Source organism: Salmo trutta, chromosome 10 (genome assembly GCF_901001165.1).
Source record: "Salmo trutta chromosome 10, fSalTru1.1, whole genome shotgun sequence".
In the NCBI taxonomy this organism is placed as follows: Eukaryota; Metazoa; Chordata; class Actinopteri; order Salmoniformes; family Salmonidae; genus Salmo; species Salmo trutta.
Window position 1 is genome coordinate 22,391,290 of NC_042966.1, and position 12,200 is coordinate 22,403,489.

General features: G+C 42.9%; 1 protein-coding gene across 1 annotated transcript in view; it reads right to left on the minus strand.

The window, feature by feature from the left end:
- Window positions 1–12,200, minus strand: part of LOC115201373 (extracellular serine/threonine protein kinase FAM20C) — a 66,473-nt gene that overhangs the window by 1,501 nt on the left and 52,772 nt on the right. Inside the window, exons 4-8 of the mRNA XM_029764945.1 lie at window positions 8,070–8,162; window positions 1,467–1,582; window positions 1,091–1,271; window positions 758–867; window positions 298–439 (exon numbers count right to left, since the gene is read on the minus strand). Of these exons, the coding sequence (XP_029620805.1) occupies window positions 298–439; window positions 758–867; window positions 1,091–1,271; window positions 1,467–1,582; window positions 8,070–8,162 (642 nt within the window). The remainder of the gene's footprint in view (window positions 1–297; window positions 440–757; window positions 868–1,090; window positions 1,272–1,466; window positions 1,583–8,069; window positions 8,163–12,200) is intronic.

Genomic DNA, 12,200 nt, shown 5'->3' on the forward strand with positions numbered 1-12,200 from the left:
CTGCCACCTACAGTTATGGAATGTTTGCTCACGAGTATAGTTCATTGGCTGAGCCCTCCTGATGACCTGGATGGAATTATGTGATCCTTCCTTAACCCATAGGAAGTCCCACCCAGTTGAATACTTAGCAATGTCCATGCCAAAATGGGTTTTAACCTCTATGTCAACTCCTGATAAGTGAAAAGTCAGGTTAAGTGTGTTGCGGTTCACCAGTCACAAGTAAATGCTCTTGATGTATACATGCCAATGATACACCAAAAATGTCAGTTCATGGAAAAGATTGATAAAGTTACTGACCTGCAACATTGGCTTAAAGGCACCAGGATAGACACCTCATCATGGGAATGCTTTCCAAACCCTCTCCCGTTGTCCAGGTGGATTATGAAGCTCTCATTGCCAAACTTCTCAAACGTCTCATAGTGATGACGATCCATGTTGCCTGAGGAGACACGCCATTTTATAACGGAGCCATCTCACTGGGCAAAAACTGGTTGAATCAACGCTGTTTCCACTTTAATTTCAACCCAAAAATTCGATATGATGACGTTAAATCAACGTGGAAAACTGATCGGATTTGAAAAAAGCCGTCAACGTATTGGAATTTCTTCTTTCACCCAACTTTTAACCTAAATCCAATGACGTGATGATCTTTTTGGTTGATTTCATGTTGAATTCACGTTAGCTGAACTGACGTCTGTGCCCAGTGGGATGTCGCTGTGCTCTGAGTGTGTGTGTGTTTTAGGAGGTGTGGTCTCACCCATGAGGAAGTCAAAGATGGTCATGTCCATGATGTCCAGCAGACGGGTGCCGCTGTCATAGGGCGGAGTCTGTTTCACCTCTTCACAGTAGTCAGGGTCCACCTCCCACCTACAGAAACAGACACAGAGAGGTCGTCATTAGAAACCTGTTGGGTTCTCACTTCCCCTGCACACGTCTTTCCACTTGCATTTTCTTGGAACTACAGTAACATGTCTTTTCACCTGTACTTCTCAGTGCTTTTCAAACTCTTAAAGTAAATGCTTTTCTTTTAAATAAATGTATTTTTGTATTTTATTATGTTATGCTTTCTACATATGCATTGGTTTCTTACTCTGCTTTCTTGCGTTTGTGGTAGGATCGTCTCCAGGGGTTTCTCCAGGTCTTACGTTTTGCCAAGGCCAGGTCTGGGAGGAAGGCAGCCAGGGAACCCTCGATCTGGTCCGGCTTACCGCACAGAGCATGCTCCGTAGAGCAGTAGTACGAACACTCCCCATAGAAACAGATGTTGTTGGCTGGGAAATGAGAGTTTATATGAACGGATTTGTTGGGGATATTGATTTGTTAATTTGGTGGTCAATAGCATCATCTACTGTTCATAAACTGAAATGCAGCTGACATGATCTTAACGCAGCATAAGCTTCCTTCGCCAGCTTCATTGCTCAAGACGGCTGTGTTTGAATCTCAGACTACTGTCCTAGGTTTAGTACCTGGTGATATGAAGAAGGTTTTCCACAGCTTCTTGTCCCTGGTCATGTCTTTGATCTCTTTAGTCATATTCAGCAGTCTGCCAGCTACAGGAGGGACACGACGGAAGTCCAGGATTCTGCAAGAGGACAAAGTGAGGAAGATATTTAGATTTGGCTTTTTAGATCCTGAAATGATCAATCACTCCCTCACTAATTCAACCAATGAGGAATGCCATGATACTTAAGGTCCACATGCTATGGTACCATATTTCTACTATCCTTCTACGTGTAAAGTGCACTGTCGTTTGTTTTTAACCACCAGAGGGAGCTGTGACACCGCTTCCTAGGGCGGCCATCACAGAAATATCTAAATGATTTCACTTCAACAGCTCAAATACAGTAACTGTAGTCTAAATCAGCAATGATAATAATCTAATCAACCATGCTTGGTCTTAATGTCTTCCTCTACACCATGTGTAGTTCTGCTACATGTTATGTCTCTATTCTACTCTACTGCCATGTGGGAGGGAGACAGGTGTTTAGAGAACACGTGAGAGCTGGACAAGTGGCTCTGAGGATGATTCATCTGTGTGTGCGCCCAGGTATGTGTGTGTATGTGCACAGAATATTTCAGTGTGTTGGCGCAGATGTGTATGTGTGTGTACGTGCCGTGAATGTGTGTATGCATGAACTATGCATGTGTTCGGCGTATACAGTATTCTCAGCGCGTATGAGACCACTCCAGGGACACGTGGAGATGGAATCTTCTAATGTGAACCTCCTCCCTCCCTCTGTCTTTCTGAGTGCTGTCATGCCTGTCTCTATGCATGCTACACACTCATTCAGAGACAGAGAGAGAGAGAGAGAGAGAGAAAGAAAAAGAGAGAGAGAGCGAGAGAGAAAGAGAGAGAAAAATAGAGAGAAAGAAAAAGAGAGAGAAATAGAGAGAGAGAGATAAAGAGAGAGCGAGAGAGGGAGAAAGAGAGGGGGAGAAAGATAAAGTGGGGGGAGAGAAAGAGCAAAAGCACTCCAAGATACAAATTGCCCCGTCATGTTGCACAGCGTGACAGAGAGCATGTGTAAGAAGAGAGACTGTGTGTGTGCGGTTTGTGTGTGCATGCAAGTGTGTGTGTGTGTGTGTGTGTGAGCCATGTTTCCTTCCCTCTGGCTGTCAGATGTTACTGTGCCGTACCGCACCGCACAGCCCTATGGGGGATCTGCCATGCAAACAAGGAAGAAGTGCTGGATTCAATTTCCCCCCTCGTCACTCACTGCTCTTATCCCTCCTCCCTCCCCCTTCTTCCTCCTCCTCCTCCTCTTCCCCCCATCCCACATAATTTCAAAGGGAGCCGAGACCAAATTTAAGACAGCATTTCCCCCTTTTAATCCAATCAGATAATTAATGGAGCGTAGAGCCTGGCTTAAAAGCCCAAATGGAAAGTGTGTGCATGTGTGTGTGGGCGTTACTGTATGTGCATGTGTGTGTGTGCGTTACTGTATGTGTGTGTGTGTGTGTGCATTACTGTATGTGTGTGTGTGTGTAGCTGTGGCCTCCTGGGACAGCAGACAAAGCAGCCTCAGCGTCGGTAGTCAGCCCGTACCCAATGACAATGCTGAAGCTTTCATTTAGACCAGAAACCAAATGTGAAAAACTAAACGGCTGCTTTTGGCTAACCCTAGTCCCTGCCTGCCTTATATTTAGAAAGGAAGCACGGCTTTTCATGCCTTTGGTTTCCTCTCCCCCTTACCCACAATGCATGCCTGAGTGTGTGTGTGTGTGTGTGTGTGTGTGTGTGTGTGTGTGTGTGTGTGTGCCAACTGGGTCTAGTGCCGTACCAGATGTGTGGCAGACTGTCTGCTATTGCTGCTGCTGAATGGTGATATTGTGCCTCCAGGCAGACACAGCTTTATCCAGCTTTATACTCTATGTACTCTGTGTGTGTGTGCATGCGTGTGTGCATGCGTGCTTGCGAGCGTGCTTCTCTAGTGCCACTTGAATGGACCTGGTTGTGTCAGGGACAACATTTAATTCCACAGATGTGAAAGCCTAAGAGATAACAAGTACATTATCATCACCATCTTCACACCACAGCTGTGTAGACTATAACTGTTGTGTCTGAACATACAAGAGCCAGACAAAGCAAAGGCTTGCTGTGTGAAAAGACCTGCGGCAAGAAAAAAGAAACAACCAACAAATCGTGACAGAGGTGCAACATGCACTGACTCAAAATAAGATCCCACAAACAACATGTGGGAAAAGGCTGCCTAAACATGATCCCCAATCAGAGACAACGATAGACAGCTGCCTCTGAATGGCAGTATTATTATAATACGGAGATTAACCATCAGGGCAGTATTATTATAATACGGAGGGTAACCATCATGGCAGTGTTATTATAATACAGAGTGTAACCATCATGGCAGTATTATTATAATACGGAGCTAAACCATCATGGCAGTATTATTATAATACGGAGCTAAACCATCATGGCAGTATTATTATAATATGGAGATTAACCATCATGGCAGTATTATTATAATACGGAGATTAACCATCAGGGCAGTATTATTATAATACGGAGTGTAACCATCATGGCAGTATTATTATAATACGGAGCTAAACCATCATGGCAGTATTTTTATAATACGGAGCTAAACCATCATGGCAGTATTATTATAATATGGAGATTAACCATCATGGCAGTATTATTATAATACGGAGCTAAACCATCATGGCAGTATTATTATAATACGGAGCTAAACCATCATGGCAGTATTATTATAATACGGAGTGTAACCATCATGGCAGTATTATTATAATACGGAGATTAACCATCATGGCAGTATTATTATAATACGGAGATTAACCATCATGGCAGTATTATTATAATACGGAGTGTAACCATCATGGCAGTATTATTATAATACGGAGCTAAACCATCATAACATTATTATTATAATACAGAGATTAACCATCATGGCAGTATTATTATAATACGGAGATTAACCATCATGGCAGTATTATTATAATACGGAGATTAACCATCATGGCAGTATTATTATAATACGGAGATTAACCATCATGGCAGTATTATTATAATACGGAGATTAACCATCATGGCAGTATTATTATAATACGGAGATTAACCATCATGGCAGTATTATTATAATACGCAGTGTAACCATCATGGCAGTATTATTATAATACGGAGCTAAACCCTCATGGCAGTATTATTATAACACACAGTGTAACCATCATGGCAGTATTATTATAATACGCAGTGTAACCATCATGGCAGTATTATTATAATACGGAGCTAAACCATCATGGCAGTATTATTATAATACAGAGATTAACCATCATGGCAGTATTATTATAATACGGAGATTAACCATCATGGCAGTATTATTATAATACGGAGATTAACCATCATGGCAGTATTATTATAATACGGAGATTAACCATCATGGCAGTATTATTATAATACGGAGATTAACCATCATGGCAGTATTATTATAATACGGAGATTAACCATCATGGCAGTATTATTATAATACGCAGTGTAACCATCATGGCAGTATTATTATAATACGGAGCTAAACCATCATGGCAGTATTATTATAATACGCAGTGTAACCATCATGGCAGTATTATTATAATACGGAGCTAAACCATCATGGCAGTATTATTATAATACAGAGTGTAACCATCATGGCAGTATTATTATAATACGCAGTGTAACCATCATGGCAGTATTATTATAATACGCAGTGTAACCATCATGCCAGTATTATTATAATACGGAGCTAAACCATCATGGCAGTATTATTATAATACAGAGTGTAACCATCATGGCAGTATTATTATAATACGCAGTGTAACCATCATGGCAGTATTATTATAATACGCAGTGTAACCATCATGGCAGTATTATTATAATACGCAGTGTAACCATCATGGCAATATTATTATAATACGCAGTGTAACCATCATGGCAGTATTATTATAATACGGAGTGTAACCATCATGGCAGTATTATTATAATACGGAGTGTAACCATCATGGCAGTATTATTATAATACGGAGATTAACCATCATGGCAGTATTATTATAATACAGAGTGTAACCATCATGGCAGTATTATTATAATACGCAGTGTAACCATCATGGCAGTATTATTATAATACGCAGTGTAACCATCATGGCAATATTATTATAATACGCAGTGTAACCATCATGGCAGTATTATTATAATACGGAGTGTAACCATCATGGCAGTATTATTATAATACGGAGTGTAACCATCATGGCAGTATTATTATAATACGGAGATTAACCATCATGGCAGTATTATTATAATACAGAGTGTAACCATCATGGCAGTATTATTATAATACGCAGTGTAACCATCATGGCAGTATTATTATAATACGCAGTGTAACCATCATGGCAGTATTATTATAATACGGAGCTAAACCATCATGGCAGTATTATTATAATACAGAGTGTAACCATCATGGCAGTATTATTATAATACGCAGTGTAACCATCATGGCAGTATTATTATAATACGCAGTGTAACCATCATGGCAGTATTATTATAATACGCAGTGTAACCATCATGGCAGTATTATTATAATACGCAGTGTAACCATCATGGCAGTATTATTATAATACGGAGTGTAACCATCATGGCAGTATTATTATAATACGGAGTGTAACCATCATGGCAGTATTATTATAATACGGAGATTAACCATCATGGCAGTATTATTATAATACAGAGCGTAACCATGGCAGTATTATTATAATACGGATTGTAACCATGGCAGTATTATTATAATACGGATTGTAACCACCATGGCAGTATTATTATAATACAGAGCGTAACCATGGCAGTATTATTATAATACGGATTGTAACCATGGCAGTATTATTATACAGTAATACCCATTTGTTTGCCTCTCTTACAACCAGGAGATTTTCCTATGATCATTAATGCGTTCTCAACAGGCAGGTAGAGTCATAAAGCCTTGTAAAGCCAGTGGAGTTCCAAAGCAGACAGGCAGACAGACAGACAGACAGACAGACAGACAGACAGACAGACAGACAGACAGACAGACAGACAGACAGACAGACAGACAGACAGACAGACAGACAGAGCTGGGTGATTGGGTTAGCTAGGCTGGCAGCAGTCATTGTTAAATCAGATGTGTGCCTTTATTTTTATTTGTTTTATTTAACCCTTATTTTACCAGGTAAGTTGACTGAGAACACATTCTGATTTACAGTAACGACCTGGGAAATAGTTACAGGGGAGAGGAAGGGGAATGAATGAGACAATTGGAAGCTGGGGATGATTTGGTGATTGATGGTATGAAGGCCAGACTGGGGATTTAGCCAGGACACAGGGGTTAACACCCCTACTCTTACGATAAGTGCCATGGGATCTTTAGTGACCACAGAGAGTCAGGACACCCGTTTAACGTCCCATCCGAAAGACAGCACCCTACACAGGGCAATGTCCCCAATCACTGCCCTGGGGCATTGGGATAATGTTTTTTTAGACCAGAGGAAAGAGTGCTTCCTACTGGCACTCCAACACCACTTCCAGCAGCATCTGGTCTACCATCCAGAGACCGACCAGGACCAACCCTGCTTAGCTTCAGAGGCTGCAGGGTGGGATGCAGGGTAGTATGCTGCCTGAGTCCCAAAAAGCATCCTATTCTCTAAATAGTGCACTACTTTTGACCGGAGACCTATGGCCTTTCTACTGTTATAGGCCACATCCCAAATGGCACCCTATTTTCTACATAGTGCACCATAGGGCTCTGGCAAAAGTAGTGCACTATGTATGAAATAGGGTGTCAGGGATGCAGCCCATTACAACAGGAAGGCAGTGCTCAGCAACTCAGTGAGTGTGACTCATGGGTCTCCTGATGTTTCGAGCTTAATAGAGGAACACACAGAAGTCTGCCTGCTAACAAACTGTTCCTCAGATATACAGACATGATGCGTGTTTATACCTGCTGCTAACATGCGTCCTTTTTCCTGATCTTGTTCACATACTGATTGCGCCCACATTTTCAGACATGCGTTTTACACATGGTATTAAAATGTGTCTCTTATCTGTCCACTGGGTCCACATTGTGACCAGATTTAATGGTCCTACCCTGTATGCACATCTTTTGACAGATATTCTTTATTTATTTTAAGACACATATTGATGCCATAAGTCAATGGTGCCACCTTACAATGATTTTAGACGATGGGATAATGATGATTTCCCTGTCCAGATCTGTCTAAACTTGTAAGATATCCAGACACAATGCGTGCCTTACTACATCCGGAGGTGGTCAGGAAGATCTGATCACAATCAGATCACAACGCATCTTTTAATCATCTACACCTGTCCAGATATATGGGCATATTCAGAATGTGGACAAGACATGGACAAGGGTGCATGTTAGTACCAGGTATAAACGGGGCCAGAGAGACACCTATACAAACACACAGAGATAGAAACAGGCACTTGATAAAAACAGTGCATGCACGCACTGACACACACACACACACACCCTGTGGATTCTTTGGTGTCAGGTACAGGTGTGTGTGTGATTTACCTGTCCAGATGAAAGGCAGCGATCTCAGCATTGTGTCTCTCAAAGTCCGAGAAGTAGAAGAAGTCAGGGGGCGTCTCCTGCTCCCGGGTCTGCCTGCAGGGGAAAGGGCAGAGGTCAGGGGTTATAACATCGTTCTCTTAGCCCCTTACAAGAAAACAAGCTCTGGGTAGACCTTGTCCTTAGGCACAGATCTAGGATCCGCTTCTCCTCCCTAAAACCACTTGATTTCAAATGTGGAAAATCACATGTGAAGTGTTCCAAAAATAGTTTTTTCTGAAAGGGCAATGATGTTCTTGGGATGTTTTATTTCTAGCTCACATGTTGTCTCGTGTAGTTTCATGTAGTTTTAGTTGCCATTTTGCATCCCTGTTGTAAAAACAAAATTCAGATGAGATCATGTTTTCACATTTGTAGTTTCATGTTATCACAAGTTGCTTTTACATGTTGTCACATGTCACCATATTAACGTCACATGAAATTCATGTGTTTTTTCTGTAAGGGTGACCTCAGATCAGTGTCAAGAGGCCAACTTCAGCCAAGTCCTATATGGAACAAAGACACACTGCCTGCCACAATACCAAGACCCCCTCTGGAGCTCTAACAGAGGTGAAGCCACAATTGAAGCTGTGTGGATCGTATTGTGGCTTCGTGTTTGTGACTGGAGAGACTCAAGGTTAGAGAATCCACTACCGTACTTTACCTATTTCTGGAGCCCCATGATCCTCCCTGGATTCCACACACATTCTGACTGAAAGCTCTGACTCTGTATAAAAGCAGCTTTGTAAGGCTTAACCCTCTCACAGGGCCCAACAGACCGGACCAACCGAGGTGCAAAGTAGTCAAAGGCATTGAAGGTGACGAAATACAAACAGACACTTTGGTACCTGTAGATTGTCAACAAGCTGACTCAGAAGTTATGTTTTTCAGAACAGACATGATAGCAAGTTGAATTGCAGTTCATGAACTCAGGGACTCACGGAAAAAACATACCACAAGACATACAACATCTAAGTGTAATCAGGGTATTTTGCTGACTAATAGAAGGAATGTACTGAGATGGGACTTTTCCATCACTGTAAAATCAATGACATGCCTCATACATGCCTCTGTTGTTTACATAAGCTTTAGAAGAACAAAACACAATACAGAGAAAGTAGTTTCAGGAGAAATGGGTCTGCAGCCTCTTCCACATCCATACCTACTCTGCAGGCCGTATCTCATCAGCTGAGGAGAGGTAGTGAGCAGAGGAGAGGAGGATTGGAAACAGATTCTTATCTTGGCAAGGCAATGTGCTCTGCTCTCTCTCTTCCTCATCACTCTTTCTCACCGTCCCTCTCTCTTTCTTCCTCCCTCGAGCACTTCTCTTTGTCTCTCACTATTCTCCCTTTCTTCCTCACACACTCTCCCCCCCTCATACCTCATCCCCTCTCTCTCTCTCTGCAGCCCTCAGCTGTGTGTGATTGTTTCTCCCCAGCTGTGAGGCTAACATATGCACCAACCATTAAATAACTCACCAGGAACCCTGGAACACTCCACAACACATTCCTAACTCTCTACTAACGCTTCCTTTCCCCTCCTTCCTCCCTTCTTTACTCAGTTCTCTCTCTCTCTTTCTCTCTCTCTCTCTCTCTCTCTCTCTCTCTCTCTCTCCCCCCTCTATCTCTCTACCTCTCTCTCCCTCTATCTCTCCCCCTCTATCTCCCTCCCTCTCTCTCTCTCTCTATCCTCAAAGGCCAGTCAGCCTGCAGATTATATCTTCTCTTTCCAAGAAGACTCTACAGGGACTGTTAAATTGAAACAGACTGTTTTTGCCTGATGAGAATAGCAACAGTGAAAAAGCTACTGTGTTTAGGTCTACGTAGGGTGTTTGGTTATGATCATAACTGATAGATTTACTACATTACAGAATATCAAATACATCTCAGGAATTAGTACAAACAAGTTACTGTACCAGCACAGTAGGCCTACTAGCCCTTAACACCTTTTCTTTAAGGCAAACATTCAGTCCTATGATTCAAGGTCATTCAGGCTCCTGGAAATCCACAATCATACCTCATACATTCCTAACACATTCCTTTCATTGTGAGACAGAACAAAAGCTTAGATTCCATTTCAGTACAACAGAATACACACCATGTTTTCACTGTGTGAACTTATGGTCCAGTGGCTGTGTAAGACCCTGTCTTGCTGTGTCCCCCCTGACACTGTGTGTATGTGCCCATGCGTGTGTGTGTATGTGTGTGTGTGTGTGTGAGTGCGCATGCATGGTGTGTGTGTAAGTGTGTGTTCCACCCCTCTTATTGTCTACTCCGGGGCCAGAGATGATCCGGTGTTGACACGGTTTTGTCAATGAGTGGCTCGCCCAGAGACAGGAAGGCTGGGTAATTACTATGATACACATCTAATTCAAATGCCAATAAAGCTATCCATCTGGAGCATGGTATTACACCTCGGCCTGAAGAGAAAGAGAGAGGGAGAAAGAGAGAGGGGGGGGAGGAGGGGATTGTCAAATCAAATCAAAGTTTATTGGTCACTCTGCTGCTGAGTTTTCTGTCTTTACATATAGTACAGCTGGAGCAAAATACACACACACACACACACACACACACACACACACACACACACACACACACACACACACACACACACACACACACACACACACACACACACACACACACACACACACACACACACACACACACACACACACACACAGGCTGTTGTGTTTGACCCTGAAGCAGGGGATAAACACATAGTTTACACTCCAGGGTTAGACAGCTTCTTGGCAGCATGGCGGCTTGGAGGGCCACAGCAGCCAATAGGTCTGCAGCCTGTCTGCAAACACTGGAGTGTGAGAATAGTAGCAGTACGCAACAGGAAAGCCATAGGCATTACTGTACACTACATCTCATACCTGATCTCTCTCGCTGACTGAACAACAAAGAACAGACAAGCGGCAGAGAAGTCACATTGTCCCAAAGTCATATTGGCAACCATAAGTGTATACTTACTGTGGGCTCCAGTAAACCGTAGATGAGATGTGGCAGAACAACTGTGTAAAGGACTTAAAGAGTGAAAGGACAAGGGCATCACTCCTCCCTAGAGGAGCATGTAAAGGCTGACTCCACTATGTGTCATCTATCATCTGTCAAACAGACACACAAGATGAGGAGCTGACTGCAGGACACATGATGTCCTTCTGGGGCCTGTTTAGTAAGGCTACATGTTCACAATGCTGCAGATAGAACATGGTGTCCTTCTGGGGCCTGTTTAGTAAGGCTACATGTTCACAATGCTGTAGACAGAACATGGTGTCCTTCTGGGGCCTGTTTAGTAAGGCTACATGTTCACAATGCTGTAGACAGAACATGGTGTCCTTCTGAGGCCTGTTTAGTAAGGCTACATGTTCACAATGCTGCAGACAGAACATGGTGTCCTTCTGGGGCCTGTTTAGTAAGGCTACATGTTCACAATGCTGCAGATAGAACATGGTGTCCTTCTGGGGCCTGTTTAGTAAGGCTACATGTTCACAATGCTGCAGATAGAACATGGTGTCCTTCTGGGGCCTGTTTAGTAAGGCTACATGTTCACAATGCAGCAGATAGAACATGGTGTCCTTCTGGGGCCTGTTTAGTAAGGCTACATGTTCACCATGCTGCAGACAGAACATGGTGTCCTTCTGGGGCCTGTTTAGTAAGGCTACATGTTCACAATGCTGCAGATAGAACATGGTGTCCTTCTGGGGCCTGTTTAGTAAGGCTACATGTTCACAATGCTGCAGATAGAACATGGCATGCATAGAGCTGATACAAGTCCCTATTCTATATGTCAGAGAATCACATCTGTTCTACACAATACATTTCTATAACCTCTCTAGCTCTAGGGGGAGGTGTTGAGCTGTATGCCCAGACAGACATTGCGCCCCCTGTGGACAGACACACAGCACTACCGTAGAGAGACCACAGGGACTTTGAGCCGACAGATGAGGAGGTGGCCAGTGGAGCGCCAGGCCTGACCTCAGAGCTGATCACAGGAGAAAGGCAACACACATCTGAGGGAGGGTCATTGGAAAGGTCTTCCCTAATGGCTGACGGTGACATGTCTATCTACAAAAGCAGCGTATAGTTT